The sequence below is a fragment of the Loxodonta africana genome, chromosome 19 (genome assembly GCF_030014295.1).
Source record: "Loxodonta africana isolate mLoxAfr1 chromosome 19, mLoxAfr1.hap2, whole genome shotgun sequence".
Classification (NCBI taxonomy): Eukaryota; Metazoa; Chordata; class Mammalia; order Proboscidea; family Elephantidae; genus Loxodonta; species Loxodonta africana.
The window spans coordinates 52,449,209-52,465,260 of record NC_087360.1 but is presented as its reverse complement, the minus strand read 5'-3'; the positions used below and the strand labels follow the sequence as shown (position 1 = coordinate 52,465,260).

Below are 16,052 nucleotides of genomic sequence, written 5' to 3'. Positions count from 1 at the left end.
CCCTTGGGCGTCACAGCTGAGCCTTCCTTTGGCTGATGTTTCCCTACATCCTGTGTTATAAGGCACCCAACTGACACCTGAGAAATTAATTGATCCCTCACATCAAGAGATGCAATTGACTTCTACCTTTGGATCTCAGGGGCCTTCTCTCACTCCTTGGGGTACTCAGGCTTGCCTCTGGCCTCTTCAGGTAGTGTCAGATGCAAGGCTCTTAGCATTTGCCCTCCCCGTTGGGGACCTCCGTACCTCAGTACCTTTCGTAAGCCCCATTTGTAGGGCTCGGAAGGAAAGCTGTAGCTCATGGATGTTCTCCATACCCTTGGTATTACACAGCCCCTTCCTTCTAACTAGAAACCCCAGTAGTGGTTAAGCATGGCCACCAAGAGATTGTTCATCTGGAATCAGTTTACCACCTGATGAGTAGAAATGAAGTAATCCTGAAGTTAAGCTATCCCTTTTTCAAGCAGTCCTTAATTTGTAGCAGAGAGGGCCACACATAGAACAAAGACTATGTAAAAATGCAATCAAATAAGTTTAAAAATACGAAATAAATGAAAGGGGCACCCAATCCTTCATACCTTGCATCTTGACTTTGTCCTGATAGGACTGACTTCCTGGTACCCTTACTTGACTGTTTGGAAATGTTTGTTAACTTTGTTTTCTAATTTTTGTCACTGAGGAGCTATAAAAATAAGACCCAAGCTGACAGCCTGCCTTTTCAGGTCAGATAGGGACCCAGACACATCTTCAACCCCTCTGAGAACTGTGGGCGCCGCATTTCATAAAGATTCTGCCAGCGGCTTCCCAGCCTGTCCCAATCAGAAGATTCAAACCCAGAAAAGTGCCAGGGGGATTCCTGTGCCTTCCCTGTTCTTCCTTCATAATGAAAGAAGGAATCTGATTTAAGGTTCGCCACCTTGATGCTTTCTCAAAATCCCCCATGAGTCAACTCAGCACTTCTCAGGGGAGGCCTCATCTTGGGCTATATTTTCAGCTCCAGGAATGTAATTTATTAATTGTTTGAAGACTTGAAATGTAATGGCTCGTTGCCAGTTTGAATGGAAATCAAATCATTGTACATACTCCACCCCTGTGGCTTGCAGAGGACGTTCTCATCTCAGCCCAGTTCTGTCCTGCCCCATCTGGGCCTGGACTCAAAGCCTGGAGTGTGTGATACTGGGAAATGCCAGAGGAAATATTTTTGTGACTTGGTGATCATGGAACTCTGTTTTCTATGCTTGAGTTGCTCTCAATGCAAATGGAGACAAAAAACACTGAGAAGTTAAGAAACTGAAATTTTGTGGGAATTGACCCTTACTTGTTTTCCACACTCTGCCCTGCACATCTGACTTTGTTGTATTTTGCACAAACCAAACCAAATCCAGGTCGTGTCACATGTGCATACGCAATACAGATCGAATGTACAAAACAAACACAGCCCAACGATTGATCTCTTTCCGCTGCTCTTGTTTGCTATTGAGGAGAGCCCTCGAGTCCAAAGTCTGTCATGGGCAGCCTCTGTAATAGTCCTGAGCACACCTCAGGCGTGTGCCAGAAGCAGCAACCACCCTGGCAGCATTCACTTCCCTGCTGGCAGGTGTGACTTGGGCCACCAAAGGCCACAGGGGCGGGAGTCACAGGGTTCCAAGATCACCTTGAATTCCTCCTCACTTCTTCTGAACTGATTGAAGAAAATTTCATCAGACTCGAATCACTAACAAATTTTCTATTTCTCTCTCCCTCCCTACTTGTTTCTCTCTGATTTTTCTTTTTTGTTTCCTTTTGTTAATATCCACCAACACTTCCCTTGTTACTTTCCCATCCTCTCCACCTTCCCCTCCCTAAATGGCGGTTACTGTGGTTACCGTGCAATGTGGCGTCCACCCTTCTCCCTGTCCTGGGTGGGGCTGGTCCTCCCCCGCGGCAGTGTGGGGATACGGTCTCCTCTGTGTGACCATCATCTCGCTCTGCTCCCTCATGGGGGCCAGCGTGGTGCCCTTCATGAAGAAGACTTTTTACAAGAGGCTGCTGCTCTACTTCATAGCTCTGGCGATTGGAACCCTCTACTCCAACGCCCTCTTCCAGCTCATCCCCGAGGTATGACAAGCCAGGGCTTTGTCACACAGGAGCACAGCCTGCCTTCTGGGGGAACAGTGGGAGGACCCTCCATTTAGATGGAAGGCATAGAGAGGAGATGTCAGGGTCCTTCCGTTTTGGAAAGTAGAGTAAGGACTTGTAGGTATGAGCTAGGAGAGGCAGCATAATGTAGGTTGAAGAACATGAACTTTATACATCAGGCAGTCTGGGTTCACATCCCAGCTCCACCATGTGCAAATTCTGTGACCTTGGGCAAGTCACTTAACCTCTCTGCAATAGGACCGGCCTCAAGATGATGTTGTCTAGGGTTGCTGTGCACTGGAATCAACTCAACAGCAACAGATTCAGGCATTGTGGTGGTCTGACAGGCCTGGACATAGCAGTAACTGAAGCAAAAAGGTGATACCACGTGCTTCTTACATAGCACTTTATGTTTTCCAGAATGCTATTGCGAGTTTCCTTAGTTGATCAATTCTGAAATCTATAGAACAAGTAATTTTTTACCCGTTTAACAGATAAGGAATCTGACCTGCACAAGATTCACGAAGCCTAGAATCCCGGTTTTATAATTTAAAGCCATGCTTTTGTACTCTGCCATCCTGCACAGCTTTTTGTAAAGAGGTGTTAGTTGCCTGTTTTCACGTCATTTTTCCCAAAGGTGACTTGACCCTCCTGGGAAGTTGGCCTGTGTGTTGCGTTTCTACTCTAGAACTCGGCTCTTTGAAAACTACAGTGACCACCAGTGGATGTCGTATCGACTCCAGCTCCTGGCGACCCCACACGTGTCAGAGTAGAGCTGAAATCCATATGGTTTTCAATGGCTGAGTTTTTGGAAATAGATCACCAGGCCTTTCTTCCAAAGCACCTCTGGAAGGACTCAAACTTCCATTAACCATTTGTACCACCCAGGGATTCCAGAAAACTATGGTAGGGGGTAGTAATTATATTTTGTCCCTTTAAAACAGAAAGGAAAAACACTTTTTAAGCAGCCTAGTACTTATGATCGCTTTTATCTTTGACCTGTTCATGAGAAGGCTGGAGTTTTTTCAAGTCCTCTCTTCTGTCAGGAGACTGAGGTGCAGGTCATTTGACGCTTTCCTGAGCTCCTACCATAACTCAGGAGCTTAATGCAGGATGGGATTCCCCTGATTTCTACTCTTGTTCTCTTTCCATGCATTTTTGCCCCCTTCATAAGTGAAAAAAACCCAGAACAAAAACCAAAAAAAAAGAAACATGCAGCAATATAGTCTGCTTTCTTGGCTTTGTGGTCACTGGAAGGTCTGTGGTCAGGAAGATGCTGCAACTCTTACTTTTTAACTGAGGGGTGGATTTCCCATTTTGGAAAGTATAATTATACCATCTTCCTTGTGTCTGCAGGCAGATCAGCCAGGGACACTAGATAAACTGAACGCAAACAGACCTTCTCCTTAAATAATGGGATTTACTCACAAAGTATGCCTTCGTAGCAAAGACAGAGTCCTTATGAGGAGTGGAAAACAGTATCTGTGGCTGTTCTTCCTAAGATTAAAACGCTAAAGACCACCTGTCTTTTGATTCAGAGAATAAGCTAGAGAGAATCTTAACAGGTCTGATGATGTCACATTAGGGAAACAAGGATTAGATTTTGCTGAAAAGAGCATGGGTGCATGGAAGAGTTTGTGCAGAATGTCTCTTTACTAGAGTCAAGGAAGTGGCTAAGAGATGAGGGAACCAGTGAAGATGTTTACTGTCTTAAACTCATTCTGTTTTCCTGGGTCCACAGGCTTTTGGTTTCAACCCTCTGGAAGACTATTATGTCTCAAAGTCTGCAGTGGTGTTTGGAGGCTTTTATCTTTTCTTTTTCACAGAGAAGGTCTTGAAGATTCTTCTTAAACAGAAAAATGAGGTGAGACATTGGTCTGGGGAAGACACCATCTCCAAAAATGTTTATGTGTTTGTAGGTTGGGTGTGGTGGTGGTGTTACCTCAACACTGTTAGCGTGAGCTTACCTGGTATCCTCCCACCATGGATTAAAAACTACAAATTTCATGAGCATATAATCCCATTTCACTTCACAATATATTAGCAGGGAGTGAGGCCAGACCAGAGATGAGATCTGGCCAGTATGCTTTTTACTAAACAGCAATATATCCCCTTTGTTTTTTTCTAGATTATTTCCTTAATACACACTTATACCTTTAGAATGGTGCTCCTTGGAAACTCTACGGGGCAGTTCAGTTCTACTCTGTCCTATAGGGTCGCTATGAGTTGGAATCGACTCGACGGCACTGGGGTTTGTTATACCTTTAGAAGATGAGGGAGGGGCTTGATAAGTACATCCATCATCTATGTGATGAAGTATGACCTCAGAGAAATGAGACTGATTGTTATAGGTGTGTTGTTATTTGCTGGTGAGTTGGCACCTGACTCATGGCAATGAAATGCTGCCCAGTTTTGCACCATCCCTATGATCAGTTGTGGATCCAACTGTTGGGATCCATAGTGTTTTTGTTGGCTGATTTTCCTAAGTAGATCACCAGCCCTTTCTTCCTAGTCTGTCTTAGTCTGGAAGCTCCGTTGAAACTACTCAGCATCATAGCAGCATGCAGGCCTTCACCGATAGACGGGTGGTGGCTGTCCATGAGGTACATTGGCTGGGAATTGAACCCAGGCCTCCCACATGGAAGGTGAGAATTCTACCACTGAACCACCACTGCTCCCGATTATTATAGTAGTCCCCAAAATATATCTTTAGTGCCTAGTATATAGTTATACTCTAAACATTTGCTGAAGGGATTGAAATTAGTCATTACAAAGGAGAAACTCTAAATATTTTGAGTAGTGGCAGCCTCTCTGGAATTTACCCTTTTAAGATGACTGCTTTGATATATATTTAACACCAAGTCCTTACATTCACACTTGGTACAGCTTTATAATACAACTATGCTTTTGTGTGTTACTGATTATATTTTCTTTGGTAGGAATGAGTAAGAGTAGGTACTCAGTAAGGTTTATGGTTTTGTGAGTGCATGCTGACAACCCTCCCACCCCCTTGTCCCTCCAGCATCATCACGGACATAGCCATTATGCCTCTGAGACACATCCTTCCAAGAAGGACCAGGAGGAGGGTATGATGGAGAAGCTGCAGAATGGGGATCTGGACCACATGATTCCTCAGCACCAGAACAGCGAGTTGGATTGCAAGGCCTCCATGATGGACGAGAAGGTCATTGTGGGCTCGCTGTCTGTCCAGGTCAGTGGGCCATCAGCTGCTTGGTGGGAGCCTTGAAGCAGTAATGGCCTTGATGACTCGGGCCTACCTTGAAGGTACATAGTCTACCCTTTGACATGGGATGGGCTTTCTTGTAGGACCTGCAGGCTTCCCAAAGCACATGTTACTGGCTAAAAGGTGTCCGCTACTCTGATATTGGCACTCTGGCCTGGATGATCACTCTGAGCGATGGCCTCCACAATTTCATTGATGGCCTGGCCATTGGCGCCTCCTTCACTGTATCTGTTTTCCAAGGCATCAGTACCTCAGTGGCCATTCTCTGTGAGGAGTTTCCACATGAGCTAGGTAAGCATGCATCCCCCTGGTCCACTTTTGTCACCTTGGTTTTGGTGCGGGCATCCTTCATATAGATTATTCCTTGCTAATCTCCTTCAAAATGCCTGTTGTAATTAATTAACATGGTCCCTAAGCTGTGTGATGGAGTCCCTGAGTGGAACAAACAGTTAACACACTCAGCTACTAACTGAAGGATTAGAGGTTCGAGTCTACCCAGAGATGCCTTGGAAGCAAGGCCTGGTGATCTACTTCCAAAAAATCAGCCATTGAAAGCCCTGTGGAGCACAGTTCCACTTTGACACACATGGGGGTCGCCATGAGTTGGAATTAACTTGATGGCAACTGGTAAAAGCTGTGTGATATCAAACCATTATTTCTTAACAGTCAAATAAATAATTTTTTAAATGATAGTTTTTTTTTATAGAAATGTTTGTTTTCCTCTAGCCCCATATCCTGTGGCTCAGTTTCCTCACCTATAAAATGGGGTTAATAATAGTACCTACCTCATAGAATTTAAAGGAAATGAATAGTGAAAAGGACTTACTGTATGCCGCACACTATTCCACGTGCTCAGTAAAGGCTATCTCCTGTGTCATGTTGATCTTCCCAAGGTTGAAATGTATGTTAGAAGTTTGAGGGTGGACAAAGTGGATGGGCCAGGAGTAGGAAGTCTGGTACTTATTTTATCAGCAGTAGAGTGTAAAAAGTACAGACTTTTCAGTCAAGGTCAAATCCTGGCTTTGCTATTTATTGGCTTTTGACTTTGGGCAAATTACTGAACTTCTTTCAGTCTTGATTTTGTTACTAAAAAGAACTGTTCATTGTAGTTGTGAGAAGAAGAGCACCTTCTATTTCACCATCAAAAGAGAATTGAGGCCATTGCTAGGTGGTTATCTATTTTAAAAATCCTATGAATTATTTTCAGCCTCTAGGCTGGACGTACATGGCCAGTATCCCCTATGGAGACAGCTCCTGAATTTAAGATGAAGGTGACTTAGTCTTGTTACTTCAATCTCAAATCTGTGGCTGTCTTGATTTTTAACCCAGACTTTATTCATAGTTTGTGCAGTCAGCCCCCGTCAATATTCTGTCTCCCAAGACTTTGCATGACTCTTCCTTCAGCATCCCTCTCCTTCTTGTTCTCCCACTGTAGGAGACTTCGTAATTCTGCTCAATGCTGGGATGAGTATCCAGCAAGCTCTATTCTTCAACTTCCTCTCTGCCTGCTGCTGTTATGTGGGCCTGGCCTTTGGGATCCTGGCTGGCAGCCACTTCTCTGCCAATTGGATCTTTGCGCTGGCTGGAGGAATGTTCTTGTATATTTCTCTGGCCGATATGGTAAGTCTTTCCTTGTGCCACGTGGGCAGAACTATGAAACTTGCTGGATGGGAGACTGCTATGGGAACATTAGGCTTTTTTATTTGTTTGTCTTTAATAATAGCTTTATTGAGATGTCATTCACATACTGTACAATTCACCTGTTTAAACTGTCCAATTCAGTGGCTTTTGGGCAGAGATAGTTTTGCGTGTGTGAGAACGTTAGGTTTCAATGGAAGAATATCTCTACTCCGATTAGCATATATCATTAAAAAAGATGATTAAATGAAACTCCAGGATCCTTACTTAAATATTATTGAATAGGTGTAGATAGATAGATAAATAAAAAGAAGGATGGAGGGTGGAGGGAAGGAAGAAAAGAAAATTACCCAGAATCATTCTGCTGTAAAACAACAATAATGATTAATACTTTGGTTTGTTTCTTTTTTGTTTCAGTGTATCGTGTCTGTTTTGAAATAACTATAATCACATTGGAAATTTGATTTTATGTCTCGTTTCTTTTTTTACCTAATATATCGTAGACATTTTCCCATGTTACATAGTCTTTGAAAACATGCTTTGCAGCAGCGGTATCATTTGGTGAGAGGATATATATACCTTAATCCCAGAAATAGAATTGCCAACTCAAAAGGGGTGCATGGATTTAGGCTTTTAATACACGTTGCCAAATTGCTTTCTAAAAGAGCTTAACCTCTTTACATTTTAACCTTTTTCAAAGATGATCCAGCTTTTTACGTTATGAGCAGCAGTATATGGAAGTATACCTCCTACTGTACCTGCTAACATTGGGTGCATCCAGTGCAGTCATTTTGAAAATGCTAGTGTAAAACCTGATCTGTTGCATTTCTTATATAACTCATCAGTTGATTTCTTTTCTTTGTTGGCCTGACATGTTTTGCAGCATGTTCGCATGAATTATTTTTTTATGTCCTTTGAAAATAATACCTTTGATGAGACTGTTGCCCATCACGATGCAGCCTTACCCCGTGGAGACATTCTAGATTTTCTCCTCCTGTGAGGAGCCCTCTCCATGGTTAGGGGGTATTTTGCATTACTTGAATAGGAATGTCTCATAGTTGTCACCTGCCTCACAGGCCTGGCTCCCTGTTCCCAGAAACAGGAGACCTTGAATCCCAGCCATGTTATAGCTCCATTCTTTCTTCCCTTACATACTTGCTTGATTTCCCAAAGAGATGACAACGTTTTGGTAGCAAAAGATTTTTGCAAGTGTTTTTAACGTGCGCAATAAAAGGTTTATTTTTATCACAGCATGTTAATTTTTAGCCAGCATCTAAACCCACCCAGGGCCACACAGATGTGCAACATTGCCTAGATCGTGGTCAAGTGGTGATAATCACCTTGAGGAAAGGTTTGACTGCTATTGCTGTTAGTTTTACTTATAAATACATCAATCACTGAATTTGCCCTGGACTTACAAGGTTCCGAAAAGAATTATAGCTCTGTTTATTTTTTTGTTCTTTCTCAGTTCCCTGAGATGAATGAGGTCAGCCAAGAGGATGAGAGGAAGGGCAGTGTCTTGACCTCCTTTGTCATCCAGAACCTGGGCCTCTTGACTGGATTCACCATCATGCTGCTCCTCACCATGTATTCAGGGCAGATCCAGATTGGGTAGAGCCCTGCCCAGAGCCAGTGGGCTTGGAAGTGGGATCCTTGGCTGCCTGATCCCTGGACTGAGGACTCAGCATCCATGAAGGACCACAGAAGAGGCAGTTTTATTAAAAACTGTGACACAGACCGTATTCCTGCATTCAGATGTCGGCCCTTTTTAAAATGCTCAGTCCTAGGAATAAGCTGCCCTGGTAACCAGTCTCTAGGTAGCGCTTCTCACCCTTTCCTCTCCCTCTTTTCCCAGAGTAACTCTGGAACCTGAATGCAGCTTAGAAGACAAGCCTCACTTTTTCCTCTGGTTACCCTGGCCTCTTTCTCTTTGAACCAGCACTGAGAGCTTTTGAATTCTTTACCATACATGCAAACATATAGTTAGTGGTCATAACTTGGTTAGAAATATCAGGAGCTGAATCATAGTTTGGGGCCCATGAATCTAAATATCCCATTCTGGACCTCGAGATGGCCCATTATGAAATGGGCATACCTATTTTTACAGAGAAGGTACAGGAGACAGAGATCCCTTTCGTTTTTCAAAATCTGTTCAGTTGCCTATCACTTCCCTCAAAGAGAATGGAAACTGAGAACCTATGAGTAGAGCAAGAGAAGAGGCAATGATAATCCTGAATGAGAAGGGAAGTAGAACTGGATGGGTGTGTCCTGTAGTGGCGGTCATTTATCCCTCTGGGATGCTGGATATTGGTTTTGTGGCAGCACCTCTGTTGATTCTTGACCGTTCAGGGGAGCTGGCATGTAGATTCAGTTGCCTGGACCTCCTCTTCTCATATTAACATGGACAGAGTGGAGGGAGAAAGGTCTGCAAGAAATCCATTGGCTTTGCTGTGACTTCCACTTCCCTTCTCCACTCTCATCCTCTGAGAAACTTTTTATCCGCCTCCCTAGAAGCACATTCTGAGCACATTTAAGATGCTTGTTTTAGAGTGGAGACTGCACAAACCTACTTCCCCTGGTCAGGACTGCTGCAGAATGCCAAGTTGACTTTGAGAATTGGAGTGCTTTTCTGCTCTATTTTAGACAAGGGTAATCAGAAATGGAATCAGTGCAGGCAAGATTTAGAATTTTCTAATGACATAAATACAAGGATGAGTAGGAGGGAACTCTGAGCTATAAGGTCAGAAACTTGGGTTGGGGCACTGCAGATGTCTGCAGAGACTTACTGATTTGCGTGGCAAATGGGTTTTCAATGGCATTGTCTAGGTTACTGCTTCCTCCCTCACCCCCAAACCAGAATAGGTTGAGTCCTGTTTCAAATTGAATATCAATTGCTATAACCCTCTTCAGAAAATGGACGGAAATACTTGTCTGTGGAATTGTTGGCCAGCCTCAGGCACTGTGGAGCTTTCTCCTCAGAACTCTGGCTTCAGGGGGAGCTAATCTCTAGGTTCACTAGGTGAATTGATTTATTATTATCATATTGATAATGTGAGATTCTTTAGCCACTTTGGGGAACCAGTCTCTCCAGAAGCCTTTCTTAGTGGCGCCCACAGTTGCAGCCCAGGGGCTGTGTTAGCAAACTGCGTGCATGACTGATTCATTGGTACTGGTTCATTGTCAACACCCGCGAGTTTTTCTGTCCTTACACAGAGAAACTTTCCACTATATGATAATTAAAAGCATCTATTTTGGTTTTCTTCTTGGGGAACTTCCTTCAAGTCAGGAATTTTCTTGAAAAGAACATGAGAGGGAAAACTGCTGACAATATTTTAGAAATTTTTTCTCCTTGTTGACTGATGGATTTGAGAATGAGTTGAAGGAGGAAAACTTATCAAGATTCTAGATTAAATGTCAGGATTGACTCCTGATAGGATTAGGATCCAGTTTTACCAAAGAACCAATTCCTTGAACGATGGAATCTAATTTTTTATATTATTGTTATTGTTACTGTTTCAAAACGATTGTCTTTTCTGTTTTATTTTTCTCAAAATGCTTTCAGGAGCTAGCAGAAAATAACGCTCAAAGCTCTGACTTTGGAAAATGTTGCTTTACTTAACTCACATTGATGTATTAAATTGAAAATGTTAGCATTCCCTATAGATCCTGTCATTCCTTAAAAATAACATTTGTCTTGGAGTAGGGTACTAAGTTCGAGTTAGTGGCTTTCTAGTTTGAGAGGAGGTCAAAAATAATAATCTTTAACAAATTAAAAAATAAAATATAAAATAGTAGGATGCTTTCCCTTTTCTTGCATACCTGTATCAACTTCAGAGCTTTTCGTAGACAGCTGCCTCGAAGGGAAATCCTTTCAACTGTCATTGGTGCAGAAGCCAGTCATAGTTGGGGCTTAGGAGGGGTGGAGACACTCGAATAGCCCGACTGACTGTGTGTTGCCATTGGCAACAGACTGGCCTCATGATTTGAAGATGTGGCAGTTTCTTTCTGGCTTTTAAGTGTTAAATTTGCTGTTTTAAGCATTTGTCCATATTAGAAGTCTAAGGGACAGCAACTTTATTTTGAGGAATTCTTCACCCCTGACGTTAACATCTTCAACCTCACTTTTCTCGGGATGGATCAGCTCCTATTAACTTTTGCAAGAAAAGTCATATTGAGGAGTGCTAACCCAGGGAGAGGGGCTCTGCTGCTTGCCACCCTCATTCTGGGAGGCAGGTTGCCCTCTGTCCTTGCCCCCAGAGGTATTTTGTGTCTAGTGTCAACTTATGCTGCCCCTCATTTGTCCTTCACCCTGGGTTAAAAAAGAAGGCTTCTTTGGGTATCCTGAAGTCTATTTTTTAGTAAGTCCACTTTCAGAGAGATGGCAGTATGCTGGGAATCTGCTTTAAAAGTTTTCTTTGATTTTTGCAAAAATAGCTGTTAGGTCTTTATTGTTCATCCCTTTACAGTTCTGCAATTCCATCACAGTATTTTTTTAAGTAACTCAGGTGTTATGAGAAGAAATTAGAAAGAAAATAACTTATGTGGACTGTAAATGTTTTATTTGTAAGATTCTATAAATAAAGCTATATTCTGTAATTTTTGAGAGTCCTAAGTGTGATCTTTTGCAGTAGTTAATCAGCCCTCATTGGCTTCTTAACGAGCTCTGGTGACATAGTAGTAAAGTGCTCAGCTGCTAACCAAAAGGTCAGCGGTTCGAACCCACCAGCTGCTCACGAAGGAAAGACATGGCAGTCTGCTTCTGTAAAGATTACAGCCTTGGAAACCCTAGAGGACAGTTCTTACTCTGTCCTCTCGGGTCGCTATGAATTGGAATCTGCTGGAGGGTAATGGGTTTGTTTGGTTTCTTTGACTTGTGGATGTAGTGAAGACAGTTAAGCACAAGATGGCGATGGTGTCCCACTGTTGTACAAAGTTCTTTTTTTACCATCTAACCTACATTCTCAAGAAAGACTTAGAAGGAACCTTCAGTATCAACATGCTCACCTTAAAAATGATTACCTTTTGTAGAATATGTGACTTCACTGATGCTGCATGATAAAAGAATTGTGGTGTTTGCCAAGAAGCTTTCTATCACCCTGTTTTCCCTTTATAAATCTGTGATTTCAAGCTTGTAGAATTGGCATTATTCATTTAAACCACATCTCCTATTAATGCCTTACAAGGGAAGATTCTAAACCTGTTCTTAATCTAACTTAGTCATGATACGGGGTCAGGGATCTGGTGTTTTTCTTTGACGATAGAAATGAACCATATGGGTTGATATGCTCTAATTACTGCATACAGCGTTGTTAGGGGCTGTCAAGTATGTACGTTAAAGGTTGCCAGATGTGTATTGCTCAATCCTTCCATTTCTTGCTTAACTCAATAATAACATATTATTATTCATTATTACTCATATTGGTCCTTTAATTTACATTACATATCTACTGTATCAGTTCACTATTTTCAGGAATTGTTAAAAACGACATCCATTCCATCCTTCAGCTTGTGCCACCTCTTCTGAAAAGCCTTCCCTGCTCACCCTCCCAACTGCCATCCCAAGCTGAGTTTCATGCCTATCTGTGCCAACCTCAGTTTCAGAGCTTGCATTGCATTTGATGTTTTTTTATACTGAGTTCCCTTTGAGTGAAAGCTGTATCTCATTCCTTTGTGTGATTCCAACACTTGCCACACTAATAGAAAGTGAATAAAAAGACCAGATGAAATGCCTGTTAGTTCTGTTTGTGAAAATGTTCCTTTTTCATTGGTAGCAGTTCCTATTGTTTTTTTCCTGTCCTTGGTAATGGTTTTGTTTATGCCTTGTCACCTGGTCCTACTTGTATTTAGAAATGTAAGTTTGAAAGAGGTCAGTTGAGCTCTAGAATAGAGTGAAGCAAAGTAAACAGGTCACTAAGATTAAAACTGGTATTTGTCATCTCTTGGTAATACTCTTAACCAACTAAGCCACTTAAGTCTTTTTGGGTAGAAGGTGAAACACATTGTCAAAGGTGCTCTAGGTTAGTGCCTCTCGCCTATCTTCTTGCTTCTGCACACTCTTTTTTTACCATCTATTGATGCTGAGATCTGAAGTGAGCAAAATCCATTCCAAGACATAATAAAGACACCAAAAGTAGATGTGGGATTTTTGTTTTGTGAAAAAAGTCAGTCTATTTTAAAGATAGTACGAAATACCTAGACTTTTGAGAATGGTAGGTTCAAACCCAGCAGAAGTGAATCACTTTTCATCCTTCTGGAATAAGCTGAATTATATTCCACTCATGATAGATGGCTCTCTCATATAATGTTTTTTTTTTCTTCTTTTTGAAGTAGAAAAAATGGTGGTTGGAAAAGATCCAAATGTTCTTATCATACTTCAAGCTAAATATGTTAAAAGCAGCCAGCCAAAAATAATTTTTCTTTTCACCATCACAACCCTTCTTATCAGTTGTCTATTCACAGCTTATAAAATAACAAAGGAAGGGAGTTAACAGAGACTGTCCTTCCTGTATAAGAGCAATCTTTGACCCTGGAAGTGGGTAGGATTCTGAGATGGTAGTATCAGTTATAGTTAAGGAATAACCCAGTTCTAACTGTGGCAATCATAAGCCAAGAAGTGGCTCTGCGTTTCTGTATACGTGGTTTGCTTATAGATCTTTGGAACATTCAGATTGTCTAAGAATAAACTAAAAGATCTCTGGGTGGCACAGCTTGCTTGTGACTACTTACCAAAAGGTTGGTGGTCCTAACCCCCCAGCGGCGCTATGGAAGAAAGATCTGGTGATTTGCTTCTGTAAAGACTCCCCGTGGCCGATGAGTCGATTCTAACTCATAGCGACCCTAAAGAACAGAATAGAACTGCCCCATAGGTTTCCAAGGAGCAGCTGGTGGAGTCGAACTGCCAACCTTTTAGTTAGCAGCCAAGCTCTTAACCACTGCACCACCAGGGCTTCCTATAAAGACTACAGCTAAGTAAATCCTGTGGAACAATTCTGCTCTAACGCATGGGGTCATTGTGAGTTGGAATCGACTTGATGGCAATGGATTTGGTTTGGTTTTGGTAAGAAAAAAAAAAAAAGAATAAACTGCATAATCCACATAATTCATAAATACATAACAAAGCCATCAGGAAAGTAGTAGTGGAGGTCTCTGACTAGAAATCTTTTGATAAATTAATTCTAAATGTGAAATGGTCTCTTACCCAAATATATATCCTTCTGCATGCGGCTGACATTTTAAATGCATCTAAATCTAAAAGATGACACCCAAGCCAGTGAAATGGAAGTTCCTTCCAAAAACATGATATCAACCTTGTGGGTTTGAAGAAGGAAAAGAACTAAATAAATGGTACACTTTTTTTTTTTTAATTCAAATAAAGGATTAAGTCTTCAATTATAGATGCTAGCAAGAAAGAAAAAAAATCTCTTTCATGTAGTGTATCCTCCCAGAATAGAAGATTCTTTCAAGTGGTATGTTCCGTATAACTTCTCGAAGTTAATAAAACAAGATCTTCTGAAGCTGTTCTCTGGCTATATTCTATAGACGTGGCCCTTCAGAAGAAATGTCTTATGTTGCCACATTTATACAGTTTAAATATTTTGTAGTAATCCTCCAAATAATAAAGGGTTTGTTGTTGTTGTTGTTGTTCTCCTTTCTTTCTTGAAAATTGAGTCCCTGGGTGGTACAAATGGTTAATGCATTCATCTGTTAACCAAAAGGCTGGAGGTTCAAATTCAACCAGAGGAAACTTGGAAGAAAGGCCTGGTGATCTACTGCCAAAATATCAGCCATTGAAAATCCTACGGAGGACAGTTCTACTTTGACACATACGGTGTTGCCATGAGTCAGAATTAACTCGATGGCAACAGGCACTGATTTTTTTTTTAAATGGAGGTAAGCAGGAAAAAGAGATGTAGAATTTAGATTTTCCTTTCCTGGGAAAGCTGTTTTGTTTTTTTTTTAATTAAGTTCATTTTCAGTATAGATAGCATAATTATACACCGTAACTAAAAGGACAGCTAAAATCTAAACATTAGTTATCTCAACATAATTTTCATGTAGTTTTAAGGTGTGTTACATGTATTACCTACAAATCTATTTTTCTAATTATGTTCTACTTAGCCTAATAGACAACCACTCACCTGTCAGTTTGTGGTACTGTGGTAGCTTATGTGGCTTGTGTGTTGCTGCGATACTGGAAGCTATGCCACCGGTATTTCAAATACCAGCAGGGTTACCCATGGTGAACAGGTTTCGGCGCAGCTTCCAGACTAAGACTCACTGGGACAAAGGACCTGGCGGTCTACTTCTGAAAAAATTGGTCATTGAAAGCCTTATGAACAGCAGTGGAACATTGTCTTCTATACTGCCAGAAGATGAGCCCCTCAGGTATGAAGGCACTCAAAATGTGACTGGGCAAGTGCTACCTACTTAAAGTAGCGTCGACCTTAATAACATGGATGGAGTAAAGCTTTAGGGACCTTCATTTGCTGATGTGGAACGACTCAAAATGAGAAGAAACAAATGTCTGTTAATAATTGGAATGTGGAATGCACAAAGCATGAATCAAGGAAAACTAGAAGTTATTAAAAATGAAATGGAACACTTGAAGATCAATATCCTAGGCATTAATGAGCTGAAATGGACTGGTATTGGCAATTTTGAATCAGGCAATCATATGGTCTACTATGCCGGGAATGACAAATTGAAGAAGAGCGGTGTTGCATTTGCTGTCAAAAAGAACATTTCAAGATCTACCCAGAAGTACAACGCTGTCAGGGATAGGATAATATCCACACGTCTACAAGGAAGACCAGTTAATACAACTATTATTAAAATTTATGCACCAACCACTAATGTGAAAGATGAAGAAACTGAAGATTTTTACCAACTTCTGCAGTCTGAAACTGATCAAACATATAAGCAAGATGCATTGATAATTACTAGTGATTGGAATTAAAGAGTTGGAAACAAAGAAGGATCAGTAGTTAGGAATATGGCCTTGGTGATAGAAATGACGTCAAAGATGGTGTGATGGAATTTTGCAAGGCCAATG

The 16,052-nt window shown here is 41.5% G+C and overlaps 1 protein-coding gene and 1 non-coding gene across 4 annotated transcripts in view; one reads left to right on the top strand and one right to left on the bottom strand.

Annotated features, from left to right (window-relative positions):
- SLC39A14 (solute carrier family 39 member 14) overlaps positions 1-11,596 on the top strand; it is a 57,237-nt gene extending 45,641 nt beyond the window's left edge. For all 3 annotated transcript variants that reach the window (XM_010592398.3, XM_010592397.3, XM_010592396.3), the window contains 6 exons: positions 1,928-2,097; positions 3,860-3,982; positions 5,141-5,329; positions 5,446-5,653; positions 6,798-6,982; positions 8,469-11,596. In XM_010592398.3, coding sequence (XP_010590700.1) covers positions 1,928-2,097; positions 3,860-3,982; positions 5,141-5,329; positions 5,446-5,653; positions 6,798-6,982; positions 8,469-8,615 — 1,022 coding nt within the window. In that variant the 3' untranslated portion in view covers positions 8,616-11,596. The remainder of the gene's footprint in view (positions 1-1,927; positions 2,098-3,859; positions 3,983-5,140; positions 5,330-5,445; positions 5,654-6,797; positions 6,983-8,468) is intronic.
- TRNAG-UCC (transfer RNA glycine (anticodon UCC)) lies at positions 4,723-4,793 on the bottom strand. The gene has a single exon. It is a non-coding gene; the product is annotated as a tRNA-Gly (tRNA).
- Positions 11,597-16,052: the final 4,456 nt, after the last annotated feature.